The 24,999-nt window shown below is 39.5% G+C and overlaps 1 protein-coding gene across 3 annotated transcripts in view; it reads right to left on the bottom strand.

Annotated features, from left to right (window-relative positions):
• Positions 1 to 3,712: 3,712 nt before the first annotated feature.
• The window catches only part of LAMA2 (laminin subunit alpha 2), a 515,739-nt gene continuing 494,452 nt past the window's right edge, over positions 3,713 to 24,999 (bottom strand). For 2 of the 3 annotated variants that reach the window (XM_050949373.1, XM_050949372.1), the window contains exons 57-64: positions 24,655 to 24,886; positions 15,791 to 15,903; positions 14,345 to 14,534; positions 11,267 to 11,422; positions 8,692 to 8,845; positions 8,251 to 8,381; positions 7,203 to 7,425; positions 3,713 to 4,267 (exon numbers count right to left, since the gene is read on the bottom strand). In XM_050949373.1, coding sequence (XP_050805330.1) covers positions 4,110 to 4,267; positions 7,203 to 7,425; positions 8,251 to 8,381; positions 8,692 to 8,845; positions 11,267 to 11,422; positions 14,345 to 14,534; positions 15,791 to 15,903; positions 24,655 to 24,886 — 1,357 coding nt within the window. In that variant the 3' untranslated portion in view covers positions 3,713 to 4,109. The remainder of the gene's footprint in view (positions 4,268 to 7,202; positions 7,426 to 8,250; positions 8,382 to 8,691; positions 8,846 to 11,266; positions 11,423 to 14,344; positions 14,535 to 15,790; positions 15,904 to 24,654; positions 24,887 to 24,999) is intronic. The other variant, XM_050949374.1, reaches the window with a different exon arrangement.

Here is a 24,999-nt window from a genome sequence, read left to right on the forward strand (position 1 = left end):
AAACACACCAACTAGCCAAAAGCTGAAAATGATTTAATGAAAAGTTTCTTCTTCTGAAATAGGTATCTCTTTTTTAACTCAATGGAAAACTTTATTATTCCAAAAATTTCCACCTTTTTTGACTGCTCCTTAGAGTAGCAATGACCCCCACTGCCTTTTGTAGCATAAAGTGCAATGGTTTTGAAGGGCAGCAGGCCCTCTGCCAACTAGGCTCTGTGAGCAAAATTAAAGCTCCCATCCAGCAGATAAAAGTACTCACAAGCATAAAGAAAGACATGTTTTACTGGACCAGGGCTTTTATGTGCACATGGGCTTGATTCTGCAAAGTGCTGAGCCCTCTTGTCTTAATGCACACTTGGGGGACTTTGAATAGATGCTGGAACTAGAGGTGCTCCCATATTCCCTGGCTTGAAGTAACAATAACAACCCAAATAAATGGCTTCCACCATCAGCATCCCCATTATAAAAATTGCTCCAGCACCACTAGGCCTGAGTGCTCAGCATCTTGCTGCATCCAGTTTTGGTGCTGTGAACAGCATGAATGTTAAAAGGATCATGTATTCCGCCTTGCCCCTTGCTTCATTTCCAATAATTTTTCTCCCATCAGTGCAGCATGTCTCAGGGCAATAGATTAGTCTCTTCCTTTGCAAAAACTACTAGTAGAATCCTTTCCTGTAGCAATGGGGCCGTCAAACCCCAGCTTCTCTACAGAAAAACGCAAAGCAAGAACGTTCCTTGGATATTCTTGCCTCCTTATTCCTGACCTAAAAGGTGGTCACAAATGGGGTTAAATCAGACTTGAAGAAACAAGTGCTGCGTAGTTTAGAGCACTCATGTAGAGAGCACCTGTGTCCTGGGCCCTTTGGAAAGGGATCAAGATGAAACATGCTATCTTTATGCATCTTCAAAAAGGACCATGCCAAAATCTAGGTGAAATGTTTGTATTTCAGGATCTGATCTTGTATAGTGCTGAGTATTCCACTGAAGAAGGTGCCACACACTCTCAATTGTCAGTTAAGTCACTAACCTCAGTGGGAGCTGAAGTGCTCAACATCTTCCAAGGTGGCAGGCCTGTGGCTTGTATTTGATTGTGTTCATTAAAACCAGTAATGTACACCACTGTGATGCACACTGCCCTGTCTACAAATGTGCTTAAAGAGCAGAAATTATTGCCTGAGCTAATCCACAAGATTTAAACAGGTCATCTTGCAAATGGTGTTTAAACAAGCAGTCGCTAAATTCATTATGTCCCTTGATCATTTCTTTGCTTTATAGAGCTTGCAGATTTGCAACTAATGGCACAGTTTAACAAACATTAACTTTGGATGCAATCACAGTATCTGAGAAACTACTAGATTGACTTCCCCTGAGTCCAATCAGGAAGAAAGGTTTTATCAATGGCATGAGATGAAACACTGTGCAAGCTAGTGGAGATAACCATCTCTGACAATACATAAGGCTTTGCTTCTTTTTAATCAGTCATTCACACACAGACCAGAGGAGCTGCTCTGGAATCTCAGTGTGGGAACCAATTTGGTTTCTGGCTTCCTAAGCCAGTGGGGAGCAGGAGCCATGGAGACAGTACTCTCAGCTCGTGGAGAAGGAGTCCCTCACATTGCACTGGAGTGATTCCTCTGTCCCTTTGAAGAAAAAGCTCCTATCTAGTGGGTAAATAAATAAAAAAGACTTTGATTGCATCATTGATTTCAATACACCAATGTGTTTCTCCAGTTATGCGAGTTGGGTCTCTGCAAGGCAGGGCATTTGTTAAGTGAAACTAAGAGGGGAAATATGTGGAGGACCTCCCCTAAAGGGAAGAAAGGACTTTAACATAAACCTAAACAAACAAGGAAGAGTGACATGAAAGGAAATCTCTGGAACAAGGGGGGCAGAGGCAGTAGTAGTAGTAAGAACTAGGGCTGTCAATCGCAGCTATCCCAAGTGATTAACTCAAAACAATTGAACTTAATTAAAAAAATTAATCATGATTAATCACAGTTTAATCATGCCACTAAACAATAATAGAATACCAATTTAAATTTAGTATAAATATTTTGGGATTTTTTTCTACATTTTCAAATATGTTGATTTCAATTTCAACACAGAATACAAAGTGTACGCTGCTCACTTTATATTATTTTTGGGTACAAATAGTTGCACTCTAAAAAAGATAAACAAAAGAAATAGTATTTTTCAATTCACCTTATACAAGTACTGTATTGCCATCTTTTTGTCGTGAAAGTACAACTTACAAATGTAGATTTTTTTTTTAACAAAACTGCACTCAAAACCAAAATAATGTAAAACTTTAGAGCCTACAAGACCAAGTGGTCTTACTACAACTTCTTATTCAGCCAATTGCTAAGACAAATAAGTTAGTTTAAATTTACAGGAGATAATGCTGCCAGCTTCTTATTTAGAATGTCACTTGAAAGTGAGAATGGGCATTTGGATGGCACTGTTGTAGCTGGCGTTGTAAGATATTTACTTGCCAAATATGTTAAACATTTGTATGCCCTGTCATGCTTTTGTTGTTTATATTATTATTAACAATTACAAATATTTGCACTTTAAAGATAAAGTGAGAAGTCTACACTTTGTAGTCTGCATTGTAATTGAAATCAATATATTTGAAAATGTAGCAAAACATCCAAAAAGTTTTATAATACATTTAAATTGGTATTCTATTATTTTTAAACAATGTGATTAAAATTGTGATTCATCACAATTAATTTTTTTAATAGTTTGACAGCCCTAATAAGGTCCTGTTAGGGATGAGATAAATCCCCTGATCCTGCAACTGGATCCGTATGGGTCCACCTATGCACCTGTGTGGAATCCCAAGATGAGATGCTCCACTGGTGTAAATTGGCATAGTGACATTGAAGTCAATACAGTTATATCAACTTACATTGGTTAAGAATCAGGCTCCCACAGTTTGCCTATTTAAAAGACTTATATGGCCTCTGGTAGTATCTGAGCACCTCACAATTTCTAATGTATTTATCCTCACAACACCTCTGTGAGGTAGGGCAGTGCTACAGGGCCAGGTTGACAAAGGTAGTTAGGTGCCTAAAGATGAACTTGGGCTCCTAGTGGGATTTCGGGAGTATCTAAGCATCCTTCTCTTTCAACTGCTGATAAAGGCAGCTGCAATAAGAGGCATTAGAGAAAAAAATCACCTCAATTTGGAAGCTCCTTGTAAATTAAGTATTTGGTTAGTAGTCCAATAAAGAGAGGATGGTCAAGAAAAGAGACCTATACTGTGCAAACTCCCTCTGCTGATCTACCAGTTCACCTCCATTTTGCTGCAGCACTGTTGTCATGGCAGTTCTAGGCCTCTGTTGTGAAAAAAAGTCTGAAAATTCTGCCACATATGGTGTGTATAGGATGTATACTAGAGATGGTCACTAAACATTTTCACTAGTGGCCTGTTTAAATCCAGGTCTCCAGGCGTGAAATGCTAATACACTAATCCCCCACGTCAATTTGCTCCCATTTCTGTATCTCCAAACAAAAAACACACATTACATTCCAAAGCTATTCAAATGATATATTAGAGAATTTAAGTCTAATATAGTCTTTGTAACAACAATGCACAAATTAAATAGGCACCCAGCATTGCCCCTAACCAGCAATGATAAATGATCTTTGTTCCAGGCCCCGAACTGAACCAGTCCATTAATCCAAAGTAGAGTTTTCTGTTAAAAGCATTTTTAAAAAATTGGGAGTGGCCAAAATAAAACTGAATTTTGAAATGAATTAACACATTTTTTTATATAAAGTACATTCTCTCTCTGACACACCTCTCCATATTATACAGTCCCACTCACAAAAAACTATGCTGAACAATTCCATTTCAAACTACAGAAAAACAGCACAAAAGATTAGAGTAATGTATTGCTTTATTCAGTTAAAGAAAGAAGAAATGAATGATTACTAATTTAATCTTCTTTTGGAGCTACCTTGAAATAGAGCCATTTAAATATCACAGACAGAACTCAAAATACTTGCACAAAGACATTTTATTAATGTACTGTATATAACATTTTTTTTAAGTTTAGGCACTTAAAACAATCAGATGCATGTCAAAGTTGAATGATCTCATGTTAGTTTGCAGGGCATGATAGAGGTTGAACTCCCTTCAGCTCCACAGCTTTGCTGAAGCTAATCTCTTGAGGTTTACCAGTGCCTTTGGTGAGCTTCAGCGAGCGAATGCATCCTTTAAAACGGATATTTGTAGTCAGGCCAAACTGGTTCAGACCATCTGAAAAAACAAAACAAAACAATGTTGTTACCTCATTTTTCTTCTTCAAATCTCTTCTCCCACTTGCATTCCCAAATATATATATTCTTCACAATTTATTGGCTGCACTCCCATTTTTTAGCAGGAGAGTGGTTAAACCTCTAAGCATGTTTGATAAACGCTTGATTTGGTGGCAACTATCTAATCAGTCTCTTTCTTCATTCACAATGTGCCACTGGCAAAATCAAAACGTATTTAAATCTTCCATTTAAATCACACAACTCAGTTCAGGTGATGTTCATGACATTAAATAAAACAGCCGTCAGCCTTCCTGAGAGATCCAAATGGCATTTTTCCTACAGTACTAACAAATGGTATGCAACAGACAAATAATGGTTCTGTGCATCTGCAACTTGTAGTCTGTTTACATGTGGTATAAAGGAGTTATCAGTATGAGTCTGGGATGGATGAATTTACTCACAAGTAGCAAAGTTGTCAGGGCGACTTCTGCATCCCCAAAGGGCACATACTGTCTATTCTGTATGTGCTGCAGGTATCAGAGAGAGGCTACATTAGCAATGTTATGGAAAGACTATTTTTGGATTATATTTTGCATCTTTGTGTCTGTAAAGGCAGGGGCTTTAGCTACGCTGAGTCCAACTGTACTGGGCTCGGATAGAGCCAAATACTGAAAATGACCCCAAATAGCTTTTACACACCTAAAAATGTCACAACTTTAAAGTCTGCCATCTTGGGAACCCTGATGGCTAGAAGCGAGTGTTAGTCCCATTGGGAAGCTGGGAATCTCCCCTTAACAATTGTTTGAAGTTCCCAGCCTTGTTTCTCATCTCTGTTCTGAGTGAAGTAGTGGCCACAGGGAGCCAGTTGTGCTTCCTGATTCAGGGCTGCCTAGCCTTAGTGCAAGACAGGGATTCACAGGGACATTATAACATCAATGGAGGATTGGGCACAGCACAGCTCTGTTCCACTACAAGCCCTCTTCTACCCCAAAACTCTGACCCCTCCTTCTCCTTACACTGGGGATGTGTGACAGTTGATCTCAACAACTTTCTGCTGGTGGAAAATTCCCCTACCCAAGGGAATTCTCCACCAGCCAATTTCAGATGGTTTAATGAAGCATAACACAACCTCAGTGGACTGTTGAATCCAGACCGCATGGATAACGGATGTTAAATTTGTGACATATGTACACACAGAAATGCTGCCACAGGTCTTGGACTGAATCTTGCCTGTTCTGTGCCTCAGGCGAGAATAAATTGGGAAAATTCCACATTTGGAGGAAGACAAAACATTTCTCTGGCAGGCTGATTAAAAAGAGGCAGGTGTGCAAGACTGTTGAGGTGTTTGGAATATTAGAATAAACAAGGGGAAATGGACTAGTCAACAGAAGGAGGAGAGATGGTCAAAGGTGCATGATAAATTATTTATCACATGGATCCACAATTTAGTATGCAGCTTTAACTCAGTTCATGGGTATCATTTCAATGCAAGTGGTGTGGATTTGTTTTATATAGACTGCTGTGTTACTTCTGATTGCCCTTCTTTTGGCTAAATGCAGCTCATAACTCATTATGCACGTCACTGGAAACTCTTCTTTAGCACCAGTTCTTATATTAGAGTCTAAGGATTGCTGTAAAAACATCCTCTGATTGCCAGAAACTGGGAATGGTGACAGGGGATGGATCACGTGATGATTACCTGTTCTGTTCATTCCCTCTGAGGCACCTGGCATTGGCCACTGTCAGAAGATAAGACACTGGGCTAGATGGACTATTGGTTAGATCCAGTGCGGTCGTTCTTATGTAAAAATACCACAACACTGGGAACACCTTTATGGGACAACACTCATTCTAAATTAGGCCAGTGTGGCAAAGCCTGGCTTTCTCTTACATATCAAACAATTCAGGAAATACACCAGATAACATCTGGAGGAACTGAAAGCTAAGTGTTACTGGATACATTGTATTACATCATTTAGAATGGAGGAAAAATGCAAAGAAAATAATTCAGAGCTCAGTGCAATGCTCACAGATGTCAATGGGAGGCCTTCTATTGACTTCAATGGACACTGGAATAGGCACCCTTATCTGATATTTAGCTTCTCTGTTCACAAGCTAGTACAAAACAGCACTAGCTACAGAATTAGTAAAAAAAAAAAAAAAACCCCAAACCCAATACTATGAGCATTTTATAAATTTCTGAAATTTTTGATTTTCAATATTAAATTATTCCTCAAATAATTCTTTGTCTGTTGTTTGTTTGTGAACAGTTGGTTGTCAATATTCACTATCAGTAGAATAAGTATGAAGGGCTCTGGATCCTTTCACTCCTGTTTGTTTTGCCTTTAAAAATAAACCAGATGGCACCAAATGGAAATATTTTTTAAAAAATTCCTGAGGGAGGACAGCCTTATCTTCTACAGATTATTCCCCACATTCCCTAAATCAATTTTCACAGGCTGAGCTCTGTGTTATATGATCAATATACTCAGCCTACCTTTTTTTTCCAGTAGCCATGTTTAAACATTTCTGGCAGTTCAAGTTTGTCAAATGCTGTTGCTGTTGCCTTGGCTGTGAAAAAGTGTTTTTGTTTAAATGTGATAAGAAAGGAATAGAGTCTTTTTGCTCCTCTCTGAAAGTGCATCATTCCCTTGGATAGAGGGTTTATTATAAGCTCAAGGGAAAGAACTATAGGCTTCCTTGGCGAAATATTGGCAGCACATGACTGAAATTCAGTGCTGCAGAGCTCCTGTTATTCAAAGGCACAAGAATGAAATCTAGATAACTGACATTTATACTGTGGAGAAGTTTGGATATTCATAACCAGGCTATCTCCATTGATATTAATGTGTGAAACCGAATTATATTTAAGACATTGGCAACACCTCATTACTAGAGAGCGTGAATAATGCCCTGTTTGTGTGTTGGACACCTACCAGGATATCCTCCAACGAAGACAGGATCATTAGTGTCCGCAGAACTGGAGACTCCATTTGGGCTGCTTCCGTCCACCTGATTCCCATCCACAGTTAATTCTAATCGGTGCTTGATCTTGTTTGCAGTAACCTTGTGCCACTGTCCATCACACAAGCTGCCTGGTTTGTCAGGCTCATAGATGGCAGAGAATCTGCCTGCGCCATTATCCACATGGAACAACAGCTGGAGAATGTAACATGAAAGAGAGGGGAAAGGACGAGTTATCAAAATAATACTTATACAGAACATGGCGAGCTAGTTTTCATCAAATCTGACCTTTCCAAAAGCTACATATAGATTTAGAATAAATGTAGAGTTAAACATAAATTGTCTTATTACATTTCAAAATCAACACAAGCCAGCTCAGCCCCCTTGTGTTTATTTCCATCACCAGAATCTAGTAACTATGGCTCCAATCCTGCACCCAGTTCTGTGTGGGTGGATCCTTGCACCTGTACAGAACCCACTAAAGTCAACAGAGCACATGTGTGTAGATCCATGTGTAGCACTGGGGCCTAGGTCAGCAGGAATGTGCAAAGCTGTGGGCATGGTTTGCCAACTTTCTGTTGTGAAACTATACAAGGACAAAAATATTGGTTTTGTGGTGGTCTTATATAAAACAGAGCTATTTACTTTTAAGTGCAGCTGAGTGGTTGATTAAACTATGTACCAACATTGAGTTACACACACAAGGGACTGATATTCATGACATGACAGACACAGTGCCCACAACTTTGCACATTCCTGCTAACATAGGCCCAATGCTGTAATACAGGAAACAGAGCAATGTTGCAGAACAACATGTTAAGATGACTTAGCAAAACTAGAAGTGAGACAAATTTGGAAGGGGAAGGACTGACTGACATACATGGGGCTGTGATCTTGACTGAGACGTCTTGACATTAAATCAGAGTTTAAATTTGTTCATGCATTTTAAGACACACAAATGCACTACAGATATCCAGAATGTATCAGATGATGCCCTCACTGCAAAATGCCTTCACTCACTTTTTCGTCTACCAGCTCGATACCGAGTCCATCCATTTTTTGGCTGCTGATTCCCAGTAGAACACCATTCATTCGAGTAGTACGGAATTCAAACTCCACTAGTAAGTCTGTTCCGACTTTATATGTTCCAACTGGGGAGTGGAAAACATACAGTAATACATTTAGAAAAACAGCTAAACTATTATTTAGTCCAACTGAAATCGAGTGTAAAATAGTGGCTCATGGTACCAGTTCTTAATTTGAGATCTTGCTGGAAACACACACGATCAAACACCAGGCGTAACATTTAAACATGCTGAATGGGATTCTGAAAAGTGCTTAGAGTCAGAACTGGCCTAACTCTGATCCCACAATGGGAATTAGGCAATGCTGAATGCCTTTGAAAATCCCACGTGCTATAACTGTTTCTCTTTTAGCACTAGTAAAATTGTACTTTATTACCTGTTTTGGCAAAGCCTGTTCCACCAAAGTATGTTCCTTTCTCTGCATTGGTAAAGCATTTGCCAACATTGAAGCTGGAGGTTGGATTATCCAGGTCAACAGAAGCCTCTGTCATCTTAAAATTTCTGGTGCAACCATCAATGCTGTAGGTGACCTGGGTGCAATTTTCAAACAGAGAATGTTGTTATGAGAAGCAAGCAGAAATGCTGGTATGGAAAGGTTCAATTATGGCATCAGAAAGTATCCCTTCTTTTGATTCTGTGTTTTGCTGCTGGATGTGTGGAGCTGAATGAGTCTTGAACTTTACATGGCTAATCCACAGTATCTGATTGTAATAAGAATCTAATCTCCATCACACTACAGACTAATTATGTTGCTTTTCTGAAATTCTAGGGATCAGATCTCACAAAATGAAGTCTCATCTCTTTGGCTTAATGGAAGAGGCATAAACTAATGCACTGCATAATGAAACAGCAAATTGCACAGGCAATGCAGAAAAGTAATAGCCCATACTTTACTTCTGTAATTGAATAGCGTCCGTACTTTTTAGTTAAGCCGGTGGACAAAGGCATGGAGTATAGTAAGTGTTCTCAAGATAACTTGTAACATTACTACATTTTCTGTTTCTCAGACCATTGAGGGGCTAACCTTACATATTAAAGTTGTGCTTATATTGGGCCACATCCATCTAAATGTGCAACTCCTGCTTAAGTGAATGGAAGTTTTACATAAATTCTGATGGCATCATATGGCTCTCCACATAACCTTATCTACAACTATTGTGTGATTGTAGCTAAGATATTATATGCATGATTTTCTTGCATCTTTATCTGTGTTTTACAATTTAACAAGCCTTCACTATTAGAGCTAGGTATTATTATTATGCTGGTCATTGGATGACCTTTAAAGGAAGAAGCATCAGGGATTGCAATGAGTCTGTGTAGCTGGTACGCCGTACTAGCACTTTCCCCCGCTCCCATCTCAGATAATGTCTCTTTCCATTGATGCTGGACGCTGTGCAGAGCAGCATTTCCTCTCTCCTCCCTGAAGAAGGCCTGGGAGTCCATCCACCTACTGGACAACTAGTGATGGCAGAGGTTGGGGAGAGGAAGCTCAGGAGCATGGAGGGCCTACAGGCTCTAAAGAAAGCCATTGGCCCAGTGGTGTTGAAACTAGAGGTGCTGGGGGTGCTGCCGCACCCCTTGACTTGAAGTAGTAATAACAAACCCCAAATACATGGTTTATATCATCAGCACTATAAAAATTGTTCCAGCCCTGCCTTGGCTGATGCTGGAATGTGGTAATATTGGGGAAGTGAAGGGTAAATGTCAAACACACACTTTGAAGAACAAAAGTTGTGCACACACTCATGCATTTGGTGTGAGGGGGGAAAGAGAGAATGAGAAAAAACACTAACACACGGAGATTGGGGGAAAAGGAGAAGGAGGCAGATATTGAGGAGGGAGGAGGGAAGAGAGGTACACACACACATTGGGACAAATCTTACTCTCAGTAACACCTATGTAAGTCTCTTAAGACCACTGATTTCAATGGAATTTCTAAAACCTTTCCAGTTTTATTCATATTTTCTTTGCACAATCTTTTATATAAGAAATCCCTATTCACTGGATCTGTTTTGTGTCCTGTAGTATTTTGTACACAGTATTGTTGTAGCTGCATTGGTACTGGAATATTAGACAAACAAGGGGGGTGAGGTAATATCTTCTGTTGATGAGAGAGACAAGCTTTCAAATTTCCAATAAAATATGTTACCTCACTCATCTTGTTGCTGTGGTATTTTGTAAGATATAATTCATAACTGTTAATTAGAAATGTGCAAAACTTTAATTAAAATTTGAAAAAAAATCCTAGTGAATGTAGTTTTGGACTCACCAGTGCATTCAGCCAAGATCTGCATGAATAGATCTTTTGGTCATTTCTAGGAAAACACTTAATGAAAATTTTCCCAAACCAATGAATTTTGTTACCAAAATGTCAAAACCTGCCTACTTCATGGTAAAATTGTCAAAACTTGTCAGTTTCAGATGAACCGGAGAAATGGACAACTTTTATCTGAAGAAGTGGGGGTTTTTTACCCATGAAAGTTTATGCCCAAATAAATCTGTTAGTCTTTAAGATGCCACCGGACTCCTCATTGTTTTTGTGGATACAGACTAACACTGTTACCCCTCTGATACTAAGTTTTATCTGAAGTTCTCACTGAGCTTTTATATTTGCACAAGCCCTCTGTACCATGCTGGAGCCTTAAAATTCCAAGAATCCTGCCAAAAGGGAGACGTGTATTTTTAAACTTGAATTCCCCCTGCAGAACAGTGGAATTGTAAGGGTCCAGGACTGTAAAGCTTTTCCTTCTTCCCATAGTAATGACTATGGGCCAGTTTCAATTCTTTGTACTGGCTGTATTCTAACCCAGGTCCTTCCAACGACTTAAAGAAGAATTGGATAGGCCCTTTTATGCATTTGCCTTTATATTTTGGAAAAACAATGTAAATCGTGATACCGGACAACACATATTTAGAGACTGTAAAATGGCTTATTAAATGTTCTTCCTTACTGGACCGATTCTTCGTGTTGTATAGTTAATGGGCAATCCTCCAATATACAGCATTCCCACAACATCCAAGATATCGGCCTTCTTGGGACTGGTGGTCCTGTTTGAAACACCATCTACTAAAAGGATTCCTTCTTGCTTGGTTCGAAATATTTTTACCTAGAAATAAGACAAAAATATAGCACATTAGTGAGAGTTTTCTGGTACCAGAGAACCTTGGAGCAAAGGATGCTTTTCAAAGTGCAACTTCAGATTTCCACCTTAAGCCAAATAAAACTTCCTCTACGTAAAGAATAAGGCAGACAATATTATTACTACTTATTATTTGTATAGCTGTAGTCCTAGCAGTCCTAGTCATGCACCAGGACTCCACAGTTCTGTGTGTTGCACAACCACAGAACTAAACTTTTAATTCAAATATGCCAGGAAGCATCATGAGTATTTGTATTAGAATTACTAAATGCAGAGGGGATGCCATTTGAAAACTTAGTGTTTGCCTCACTAAAGTGGTAGCAATTCTGCTGCATCTCTTCTTCTACATATAGGAAGATCCTGTGCTAACTGCAGGCATTTGGGATGCTAAATGTTGACTTTTTAGTGGGATCCACCATAAAGGTTTATTACAGCACATATTTAAGAACCATATTCCATGACTGAGTTTCTTGTTGCTTTAGCTTATACTTGCTACAGATTATAGTTCAGGATGGAGTAAATGTAACACACCCAGGCTTAATAAGATTCCTATTTAGACAAATAGGACATGACTCATATGGAGGAACAACAATTGCTGAGGAGTTGTTCAAACTGCCCATAACTACTGCTAAACCACTCTCTCTCCAAAGATATGTATCAGACTCCCCAGTAACTTCTGCAGCAGAGTTTCTATGTATTAAGAAGACTAAATGTCATGTATAGTATACATGGTAGCTAAACTAAGGTAACATTTTTAAAGCACCCTGGTGATGACAATGATGCTAGTGACTTCGATTTCAAGGACAACCTTGACAATCATAGTTTGTACTAACGGGCATTCATGTGACTCCAGTTCCAATTTGGGAAGAACATTTACCATACTGGCCACAGAGCCATTTGTCTAGTTGTGGTGATTGAGTTGCACTTTGTTTGTGTGCTTGTAGCTGCTCAACTTGATTCTTAAAGTCATGGATGCTCACTCTTACTACGCGGCGCCATGCAATATGATCAACTGCCAGTTGCTCAAAGGTCAAGTCAGAAATGTTTGTTTTTCACACATTTTGTTTCAGGGTGTCTTAGAAACATTTCATCTGCTGTCCATGTTTACGATTGCTGGAGCTTAATTTGGAATATGACTTGTTTTGACAAACGGGTCTCAGGCATACTAATTACATGGCCAGGCTACCTCAATTCGGTGCAGATCAAATGAGTCTTGAAGCTGACTGAACCAGATGTCAGGATCCCAACAAGGGCAGTAATGACCAAGAGTCAGAGCAGGGGCAAACCTGAGGCTGGGAACAGTGGAGGAATTTGGAGTCAGGTTCCAGGCCAGCGTCAATATCAAAGGTTAGAGTCTGAGTCAGGTTTCAGGGTTAGGAGATGAAGTCCAAGTCAAGCCAAGATCAAAGCCAGAAGTTTAGGATCAAGGAGCAGAAACAGTTGTGGCAGCTACAGAAGATCTGAGCTGTTGCCTAGACTCTTCCTGGAACATCCCTTGGGTCAATATAGGATGGGGAGCCAATCAGGAGCCATGAGACTGCTGCCTGTCACACCCCTTGATGCAGGATATTTTCACAGCAAGCCATGGGGTCATGGAGCGCAAGAAGGTTACAGCTGTTACTGGGTGGCAGCATGGCAATGTCCCCAGCCCAGCAGGCCTGGGTTCTACACCCAGGAGGTCTAACACCAGATTTTTCCAGGACTTCCATGTTGAAAACATGGTCCTCCCCTTTGATGCCAAGCAATTGTCATAGGTGTTGTTGGACGATATCTCCCCTAATGTACCCAGGGCCAGGGACTCCATTCCTTCTTCTTACCAAAAGGGGAGACCAGTAAGGCATTATGGGAGATGTAATCCATTTGGGGTCCCAGCCCATAGAGAACAATGGGGGCAGGAGGATCAAAATACCACTCCCATGAGGCTCTACATCTCTCATTGTTGGCTGAAATCTTTCAGTCTTGCATTTTCACTGAAAACTCAAAATTTCCCATGGAAACTTTAAATGAAAACAAAATATTTTTTGATTTTGTTAAATATTTCCGCCAGGGAAAACTATCTTCAGACCAGCTCTAAAGCCCTGCTGTGGATCAGGGTTTAGGGTACTGTGAGCCATGATTAAGGTGAAATGTTATTAGGGTTATTCTTGTTTAGTGACAGGTTTTAATTTACTTTAGTTTGTGTTGTGATTAGCAGAACAGATTTGTCAAATTTAGTAAATCTCCTAGGACAGTTCTCCGTGTAGCTAGTAACTTATAATGTGTTTGCTACCTCTGTTCAGTATATACCATATTTATGGTTGTGATATGATTTCCTACCCGTTATCCAGAGACCAAGTGCATTTTATATTCATAAGTGTTTCTTTTCCTAAAGCTCACAAACACTGCAAACATGTCTGTGAATATCATATTTGCTCCCCAATGAGTTGAGGTAACAGTGCAAACAAAATTAACTTCACTTGATTTTTTTTCAAAGTTCTTTGGTCTTTTAACTGTATCACATTTCAGCCACAGTGATACCCCAAAAGACTGTTAGCTCTAATGATGTGTCTCATTGAGCGTCACCTGGGCCTCATTACTTACATAACTTACACAGTTGAAGAGAACATTATAATCTTCTCTGAGTTTCCCAGCTACATATACTGTATATTCTAAATGTGACCCAAAATACGTCTTTACCTGAGGGACAAATTTTCAAATATCGGCACCCAGCAGAATATGAACATGTGTAAACATAGCTACAATTACGTGTGTGTATCTGAAAGCAAAAATTCTCCAAGAACAACTTAGGTGCCAGTATCTAAAAATTCAGCTCATCTAGATTTCAGGCAGATCTCCTGAACAAGTCAAGGATCTCTCTAGCACTTCTAAGTATCCTACTGCATTGTATACCTTGTGCCACTGGCCATCATTGATTTTGTTTGGAATCATTGTGCTGGTGTTCCCACTTCCCAGGTCATAGCTGAAGTAAGGCAGGCCATTCTTTATCTGAACAGTGGCAAAATCAGCATGGTTGATCCGGGCCATATAAAAAAGCAAGCCAGATTCAGCCTCTGTTCGGACTTCAAATTCAATTGTGAGCCTGAAAAGGAAAAAAAACAGAACCAAAGAAAAATTTTTCTCAAAATCAAACGGAGGAAAAATTAATTTGTTCTCTCTCTCCCTCCTTCCTTCCTCCCTTTCAGAAAAATGAATTGTTAAGAGGCCAGATACTAGTGCTTCTGTTTGTCCATCAAAACTTAAACATCATTCATATCTGAGAGCTGCATTTTACTTGTTAGTCCAACACCTATTGTGGAGATGTATATTGTCTAATACAGCAAGCCTGCTGATGACCCATGTAGGTGTTCAAGTGATGCTATATAATGGAGTTTGTCTTTTCACCGTGTTTTTTTTTAAACTAAGAAATTACACACACAAACACTATGTTAAAATAACATTAAATGTACTAAGTCAAGCACTCAGAATTAGGAAATGTCAGAATTCAAGTTGCCTGTGCAATCAAAGGAAGGTGAACAAAATTCACTAGTTTCACTTGAAACAATTATTAATTGTCACACTCTTTCACTGCAAAAGTGAGCAATGAACCAAGTATTACTCCAGAATCTCTGGTCCAATAGCTAGAACCAGCCAGTGCATAGCTATAACTTTCAGAAGGAGTAATTCTATTAATTCTTCTGTGTGGGTGCGTAGCTTGGCAGTGTTCCTGATGTGCAACAGGTAACCTTGGTGGCTGATTTTAATCATGAGATGCAAAGAGAAAAGAGAAAAAGGGACTTGCTCATTACAAGAAAAATAATTTAGTTTGTGATTCAGTGAACTTCACTTTCCACACCATGTGCAATATATTAATTCTGTTGTATGAACCGGCTATCCTGGTTCTTGGCAATTGATATCATTCAGCTGCACTATGCTTTGTTTGAACAAAACAAACAAATATAATATTACTCCTAATTGTGTTATTTATGGACCAAGATACCAAACTTTGAAAAGGGCCACACCTGGCCTCTAAAACTGAGAACAACTTTTGTGCACATAACCTTTCTTCACAGGCCAGTTTTGTATGTCCTGAACTTTGATTTTCTCTCTCTCCTCTCCTGCCCCCAAAATTAATTTGGGCATACTACTCAGACAGACTAATCATTACCCATTTTTCATGCCTAAATGGTATTTGTGTGCACTAACCAGTGTTCTTGTATGTACAAAACTGGACCACAGAAAATTGCACTCAAGAATGTGCCTAAAGTTTTTGAAAATATGATCCAGAGTATTTTGCTTGTCAGCCATCCACGTAAGACCTCACTTTTATTACTTCACCACAAAAATCAGATATTGTACCTGTTCTTCACTTTGGTATCATCAAATGCTACCGCAATATGACTGTTCCTTGAAAGACCAAATTGTTTGCCACCCTCCAAAACAGCTGGCACTGTATCAGCAGCACAAGTGTCCTGCAAAATATAAATCATGCCATTGATCAAGCATATTAATTTATTATGTGCTTTACAGCAGTATAAAGCATACATCAGAAAATAAAAAACCTCTTCTATAATCTCCTAGGGATGCTAGTAATATTTTTCAAGAAGAACTTCTCATTCTGAACCTCATCTGTCCAAGAGTTAAAGTTCCTTCATTTACCCTGGAGCACTTGGGAATATGCTACCTATTATAGGTTTTTGCTCTGCAACATCCCAGTGTCTTTTGTCTCTCCATGTAAAATAAAGTTAGCAGGCAATATAATGAAGATTCATTTTAAAAGCAGAGCTCCTTTAGACTTATGTACTGCTTTTTTGTCATCAGGGTATGCGCACCAGACCCTTAAATGATTTATGTGCAGCTCAGTGCATCCTTAAATGTAGCTCACTGGCACTTATACTTTAGGGTGCTGTCTCCTAGAGTCTAAGCAGGACCGAAATCTTAATGGGACACTATCAAACTGAAATCTAGCCGATCTTTCAAAAAAAGTAGATAGAAGTAGTTGCAGGTGCTACCCCTGCCACTGAGTCCCCATGCCAATTTATGGTTTGTTTTACAATCAGGTTTCTTTCGCTGTTTTTCAAAATGTTTTCTCTCCCCTGGTTGCTGTTTGAAAGAGCCACACAGATACCAGAAAAACTGACTGGCTGATATGGAGGAGAAACAGGTACTATATACTTTGTGCTATCGAATACACAGACATGACAAACCAAAGAAATAAAGAAAAATGTTGTTTTTACCAATGGTCTCTTCCAGTTACATTACTCTTAGGTGTTACTTGTAACAACAGAAGGTAGAACATTTTCAGGCAAAAGTGTTTTTTTTTTTGACTGTGTCCCTTTGAACCTTGATCATATAGCCACAGTGTAGCATTGTTCAATGAAAGGGCCACAACAATTATTATCTCCCCCGATGCTCCACTTGGGGTATACTGTGAAGAAGTTTCTCATAGGATCTAAGACATCATCATCTCAGGACAATACCACCACAGGAAAAAACAGACTTTGGTAGCTCTATTTTTAAGCACTGTGTTTAACAGTCCTGGATTGGCCACAGCCTCTCTCTGAGCCCTGACTCAGCAGAGGCCATCAAAGTACAATGTGCCATGTTTTCTTGCCAACGTGTTCTTTCTGTGAAGCATTTTCAAGATGTCATGCATGATTCCTCAGGAAACAGGAAATTTCTATTGCAAAGAGGAAATTCCCCGCTCTGTGATTCCCCTCTTCAGTAATGTGATATTCTGTCTTTCACAAGTCACAAAGAAATCCTCACAACAGTGGAGAATTTTTAAAAAACATTTTCCACAACTACTCTGTTCTGATTATGACAGTCCTCCATGTACAGTGAAAGAACATGCACTGTGACAAGTACACACCAATGTGCAATTAAAAGAAAAACGGGAGAAAAATGTAACTCAACAGCACAAAACAAGAGTGATGAATGTGTGATGATAGTCTTTCAGTGATTAACAAATGGATACAGGTGATGTAGTTGCAAATTAATATTCCTATAATGCTGGCTAATGTCCAAAGCTGTTTTAACAGTTACAATCTTAGCCTGATAGTTTAACAACTGGTAATAGTACTGTATATATAATATATCCATCATCGGTTGTTTAAACGTGGAGATAAATTGAAATCTGGAATTGGCAGATAGATGAAGAATGAAAAAAAATGGACCTAAAGTGGACATTTCAATGGCACACCAGCGCATGTTACAATGTTAAGGGGCAAAAGTCTGCCCTTAGTTGTCTATTTATGGCCTCCAATGATTTCAGTGAGGGAAAAATTTGATTCTGTCAGATATCAAATATTACTAAATTGTCTCAGTTACTTGCTACTGTCAGTAAGCACTGATGCTGGGGCACAGTAGGAGGACAAGGGATTAATGGTAGGTGCCACAAATGTTGCTGGGGATTTGATAATAGGTTAACACACCTATTAATTTATTTTGTCATTATATTGGTCCTTTATTCATATATCCCTTAAAAACAAAGCTTAAAATAGTCAACTGTATGGAGGTGGAAGTGTCAGTGAGAAAAAATTGTACAAGGGAACTGTTCTAGAAAATTCAGGCTTTATTCACATGCCTATCTCCAACAAAGGTTGACCTGACTTTATCTCTGACAGTCTGACTTTACTTCTTTCACAAGTGTGTGAGTTAAAAGCATGGATTATCAGCCCAACTTGGAGTTTCCTGGCTCTATATTTTTGTATCATAGCCTTAAGGTGTCCCACATTTAAGCCCAACCAGTTAATAAACCCTAACATCACCTGGGAGCCTCAAAATTGAACAATTTAATTAATTACTTGAACTTCGCTATTCTCTATATGATAGGAAACATCAGCAGAAGCCATGCATATCATAGAAAACTGATAACCTTAGTGGATCTGTCTGAGCAAATAGGAAATTCACTGTCCAACTGTCTCACACATTCCTCTACAAATGACGCTGCATTAGCACTCACAAGAAAAATCATTTATTAGCAAAGGAAGAAGGCAGCACCACAGTTCACCCAATAGTGTTAAATGAAACAACTGGGGACCATTTTGGGAAAATGCTGGAAGATACCGTGATGACGTCAAAGTCAGCTGTAATGCTGGCGCTCTTCACTTCAGTGGCAAACAAGTCCTGAGAAGCAGTAAATAATATGAGGCAGAAGCAGCAGTTACCAAGGCATTGCTCTCAAGCAAGACACATTTTAACAATCCTAGCGGAAGAAAGCAGAGAACAGGCAACTACAGTATTTCTAAACTACCTGACTAGTCTGTGTCCTGTCTGTCTTTTTTTTTAAAATACAACTTCTTCATTAAGAGTTCAACTCACTACTGTGGAGATGGAGAGCACATGAGTAGTTAAGTCTTAAGAATAGGGTGGGATTTAAGTATAGCATAGTCTTTTTTGCCCCCCTGCATGTGAGTGAATTTCTGTGCTGACTGGATTTGCACATAAGATTCTTCCAGAATGGCTTTGAGGTACTACATTACTGAATCAGGAATGATGTATCAGCTGTTTCAATATAAACCATGGTTATGCTCTTTGTTGCAGGAGCAAATACTGAGCAATAGAGCTGAGTGAAATTTTTCAATGCACATTTTTGGCAAAAAATACAGATTCAGCAACGCTGAAACATTTGGCGAAGTCACAAATGTTTGCTGAAGTAAATTTCAGCAAATTGCATTAGCTCCCCCCAAAAAAAACAAAAATTAAATCCCTCCCTTAAAAACATTTAAAAAAATTCTGAAAACAATTCAAATGCTTTATTTCAACATTTTCAAAATGAAACATTTTGATTTTTGATTCAAAATTACTTTTAATTTAGAAAATGTCTATCTACATGATTTAAAATGTTCAAAATCAAAACACATTTTGTGCACAACCTAAAATTATATTTGATATGCTGAAAATTTTTAATAAATTTGTGAGTCAGCCCAAAATGATTTAAGGTTCTTTTGAATATGAAGAATTAGAAAACACTTATTTTTCAAAAGAGAAACTGCAAGGGTGTTGGTATGTGTGTTTTCACACTTCCCCCTCCCCCCCCCCCAAGATTGTCACCCTGGGCAATATCTGTGGATTACATGATTCACCATGGCTCCATGTACCTCATGTGTAAAGCCCATCTCTTTATTAAACAACAAAATTAAATAATAACAATTATTGTAAATAACATTAAAGATTTAACTAATAATTATTCCTCTTAATTTTGCCCTTGAAAAATGGCTAGTATAAATACACATAGACCCAGGCAGTGGAAAGTGTCTCTCAGGTTTATAGACAGAAGACAGCCAAGCAATGGAAGCAAAATAAAGAAATAAAAAAAGAAACAAACCCTTCTCTCAAACAACATGCTTATGGCAGCCTGACTTTCTCTCTTTCACGAGAGTGGGAGAATGGATTATCACCTTTATTCTGGAGTTCCTTTGCTCTGAATATTTGTGTCATAGACTCAGTGTTTTTGAACTGTATAATTTTTTTTTTTATTGAAAATGGAAATGTATCAGTTTCATCATGTTACAATTTCGCCATCTTGTGGGTAGAAGTCAAAAGTGTTGCTATAGTTCCTATATAAACAGGCTGGGCAGAATTCAATTTTAATTTTTTTTTAATAATTTCAATAGGTAATATGTTTTTATTTTAAGCATTTTAAAATTTGTATCCATTTACATTTTCACCACTGCTCAAATTATGGGTATGAAGCATTTTTTTTATTTTTAGTGATTTAAATTTTCACAATTGTGGGAAATTATAAGGGTGATCAGACAACTCAGACAACACAGCTACAGAGTTGTGTTAGGATATGGATATTCAGGCTGTCTGCAAAGGCCTATACTTTAAAAATTTAGTTGTATTCTTATCACTTAGCTAGTTATAGAGGTATAAAAGAAAGAATCAAAATCACTGTCTGTGTAAGGTCCTTCTCTTACTGTGACAGTCTGAGGGTATGGCTATACTTGCAGCTGTACAGCGCAGGGAGTTAAACCTGTCTTCGTATAGCTGAATAGGGAAAGCGCTGCAATCTGGCCACACTGACAGCTACCAGTGCACTGTCGTGGCCACATTTGCAGCGGCATTGGGAGCGGTGCATTATGAGCAGCTATCCCAGCACTCAAGCGGCTGCAACGTGCTTTGCAAAAGGTGGTGGGGGTGGAGTGTGACAGGGAGCGTGAGGGAGAGAGACAGTGGGTTTTTGGAACTGACACTGTCAGCAGCTGCAAGTTCCGACCCCCTCCCCCACCTTTCTCGCTCACTGAAAGAACCAGATAAGCAGCCTCCCTGAAACAGACCATGCTACTTCTCTCCTCAAGCCCCCTCTCTTCAAGCAAACACTAGCTGTGGGCATTCCAAAGGGAGCTCGTTCACAGCAAACAGTAGCTGTGTTTTGTTTTTTTGATAAGCAGCTTCGGGAGCCCGGAGTTCACAACAAAACAAACAGAGGCATCACAACAAAACAAAGATAGTAATCTTTACTTAAAAGCATTATGAGAAGCTTCCAGAGGTCAGTTACAGCATAGTAAGATTATTTCCTGTTTACACTGGCACCCCAGCGCTGTTCTCTTTTTTCCTCTCGGGGAGGTGGAGTACCTGCAGCACTGTAGCCACGGAGATACAGCGCTGTATGTGCCTTGCCAGTGTGGACAGGGAGTGAGTTACAGCGCTGTAAAGCCACCACCAGCACTGTAACTCTCAAGTGTAGCCAAGGCCTGAGGCCCTGTTCTTAGGCTAAGCCTTTGGCTAAACAGCAGAGGCAGCCATAAGCTGGGAAATGTATGGTCACATCCTTACATTCCAAACTAGTCACATTGAAATAAGGTGCTATTGGGGTGTTAGAAATATAATCCTGTCCTGACATACCTATCACCTCCAGAGAAAGGGAAGAGTCTAGATGTAAAAGGAAACTTAGTTTGATAGCATCCTGTCTGGCGAACTCACGTACTAATAGCTGGGATGCGAAATCTTCATTTCTGTATTGTTCTATCACTGTAGTCTCCACTTCCTTATTGTTTGTCCGTATAATCTCTGTCTGGTTCTGTAATTGTTTCTGTCTGCTATATAATTAATTTTGTTGGGTGTAAACCAATTAAGGTGGTGGGATATGATTAGTTAAATAATCATGTTATAATATGTTAGGACTGGTTAGTTAAATTTCAGTAAAATGATTGGTTAAGGTATAGCTAAGCAGACCTCAAGTTTTACTATATAGTCTGCAAGCAATCAGGAAGTAAGGGGAGGGGAATGGGAACAGGGAATGGGGGTGGGGGAATTGAAATCATGTTTTGCTAAGGGGGGGAATGAGAACAGGGAATGGGAACAGGGACCCAGGCAAGGCTCTGTGGTGTCAGAGCTGGGAAGGGGGACACTGAGGAAGGAAACTGGAATCATGCTTGCTGGAAGTTCACCCCAATAAACACTGAATTGTTTGCATCTTCAGACTTCGGGTACTGTTGCTCTCTATTCATGCGAGAAGGACCAGGCAAGTGAAAGAATAAGCCCCCTAACAAGTTGCAACAAACTTCTGGGTTTGTACCAAAACAAACTCAAGACTGGATTTTTTCACAATACTTTCCAATTTACTATTTCAAGCACCTGAACTATTTAGCCAGGAAATGCTGTGCCAACTTTTAATATTACTGTATTGGAGCAGGAACAACTTTCTCAATCAGTTTAATCATCTGAACTCCTGTACTGAGATACACATTTTTAAAATTTGCACCAATAACACCCAGTTTTGCATTGCCAGGAGTTTGAAGCCTGAGATTCTATTCTGTACTGATTAGGCCTCAGTTGAAATATTGTGTCCAGTTCTGGGCACCACATTTCAGGAAGGATGTGGACAAACTGGAGAAAGTCCAGAGAAGAGCAACAAAAATGGTTAAAGGTCTAGAAAACATGACCTATGAGGGAAGATTGAAAAAAACTGAGTTTGTTTAGTTTGGAGAAGAGAAGACTGTGAGGGGACAAGATAACAGTTTTCAAATACAGTAACTCCTCACTTTACATTGTAGTCATGTTTCTGAAAAATGCAATTTTAAGTGAAACAATATTAAACAAATCCAATTTCCCCATAACATTTAATGTAAATGCGGGGGTGAGGTTCCAAGGAAAAATTTTTGGGGCAGACAAAAGGCATTATATACTATACAGTACTGTACTGTACTGTGGTTGGGAAGTGCCCCTGGCTTACCCTACACAGGCACAGCCCTCTGCAGACAATGATGCAGGCAAGGACACTGTTACTGGAGTTACTGCACATAAAAGGTTGTTAGAAAGAGGAGTGAAAAAAATATTCTTACTAACCTGTGAGGATAGGACAAGAAGCAATCGGCTTAAATTGCAGCAAGGGAGATTTGGTTCGACATTAGGAAAAACTTCCTAACTGTCAGGGTGCTTAAGAACTGGAATAAATTGCCTAGGGAGGTTGTGGATTCTCCATCATTGGAGATTTTTAAGAGAAGGTCATTCAAACCCCTGTCAGGGATGCTCTAGAGAAGTGTTTTTCAAACTGTGGCCGCCACTTGTGTAGGAAAAGCCCCTGGTGGGCCAGGCTGGTTTGCTTATTTGCCCCATCTGTAGGTCTGGTTGATCGTGGCTCCCATTGGGTGTGGTTCGCTGCTCCAAGCCAATGGAGGCTGCTGGAAGTGGCACGGGTCGAGGGACTTACTGGCCGCCGCTTCTAGCAGCTCCCATTGTCCTGGAGCAGCGAACCGTGGCCAGTGCGAGCCGCGATCAGCCAGACCTGTGGACGGGGCAAGTAAACAAACATGCCCAGCCTGGCGGGGCTTTTCCTACATAAGTGGCGGCCCCAGTTTGAGAAACACTGCTCTAGATAACACTTAGTCCTGCCATGAGTGCGGAGGACTGGACTAGATAGCCTCTTGAGGTCCCTTCCAGTCCTATGATTCTCTGATTCAGCAGTCTTTTGGCTAAGGTTATAAAATTTCACAGGAATCATCATATCATATCAGACTCATGGTCCACCTTGATCAGTATCCCATCACTGAGAGTGGCTGATACCAGAGGAAGGTGCAAGGAACAGCATTATGAGATAAATTTCCCATAGGGGAAGCTTCTTTCTAATTCCAATCAGTTAGTTGTTGTTTTATATCCTGAAGCATGAGGAATCCCACCCTTAACTCTCAACCTGTGACTATTTAATTTCTTTAACATACTCTTGTGATGGAGTTCAACAAAGATTTTTGACAAACAAAGTAAATTTGATCAGTCAGTTTTCTTTTGTCCATTATTTTACTGATATGTTCCCAGAACTCGAGTAGATCAGAGAGGCATGAATTTCTGATGATGTTCAATCAGCTGTTTCATTAATCTTTCTCTATGGCTAGTTTTTCAAGAGATCTGCGTTTCTACTTAGGCACTTCAGTGAAGTGGCCAGGTTCTCAAAAGCAGTCACCAATGAGCAGCTCCCTTTGTTTTAATTTAGTTTGAAAAATCTGGCCCTCATTTACAATTTCAACTAATTTACTGGAAGCCAAAGTATGATTCACTGGTCTGTAATTACCTATCACACCTTTTAAAAAACGTCTGTTACCTTCCAGTCTTCTGAAATAGATTCTGATTTTAATTAAATCACCTTTTTATATTTTCAGTAGGGTTAATACAGCATGTGAGCAGAGTCCACATATATGCAGAGCATACATACATGTATGTGACATGTGTGCAAAGCATTACATCTTAATATGGCGATAGCAATGCATGCATTTTTATAAAAGAGCTTTTAATCATTCAGTCTGATCCCATCCTCGATCATGAAAAAAAAAGAAAAAGAAAAGACATAAATGACACAAAAAAGGCCTATCCAACCTTGCAATTCTCTTTGGAGTTGAGAATGAAGGAATGGTGGCTTTCTGGAGTTCTTGGGAGATTAGAGAGGGGAGAGCTGGAGAAAGGGGATATATAACAGAATCATATCACCTCAGTGTGACTCAGGATGCTATGATCATCCTATTCTAAGCTTTTGCTGAGGAAAAAAATAAAATGATTCAGGATTCAAACTTGTCCTGAGCTTTAGTTGATAATCTGCTTCATTAACAAGCTGGATGAAACATCCAGAACTCTATAATAGTGTAGATACCCCAACTACTCAATATTCTCTAGCCATCTACACCCACATCATAATTTTAAGGCATCATTACTAATTCCTCTCCTCTTCCCACATAAAAGAGACTTCTCTTCTAAAACTGTTCTTCATAGACGCAATATATACTTACATGTGTAGGAGGTGAAGGTGATGGTGGTGGAGGAAGAGAGGAAGAAAACCTGGGGGTGGCAGTTGTGCTCTCTTTCTCCTCTTTACCATCAGGTTCAGGTTGGATCAAGACAGAAGCAGGGGTAGCTTCATCTTCATCTTCTCCTTCAGGAAGTCTGCTGTCGGGTTCCAGAGTGCGACACTGGCCTATATCTGCATTTTTGAAGGACACAGGCTGAGCGAAGTCCATGGGGCTATGGAGACACAATGAAATCAAAAGCTCTCATCAATTCTTCCGCCTCTCTTTGTCACTGAAGAAGCTATGGTACTGCTCCAAGTTCACACTTGACCAAGCACTGTCTGTTGC

The sequence above is a fragment of the Gopherus flavomarginatus genome, chromosome 4 (genome assembly GCF_025201925.1).
Source record: "Gopherus flavomarginatus isolate rGopFla2 chromosome 4, rGopFla2.mat.asm, whole genome shotgun sequence".
Lineage (NCBI taxonomy): Eukaryota > Metazoa > Chordata > Testudines > Testudinidae > Gopherus > Gopherus flavomarginatus.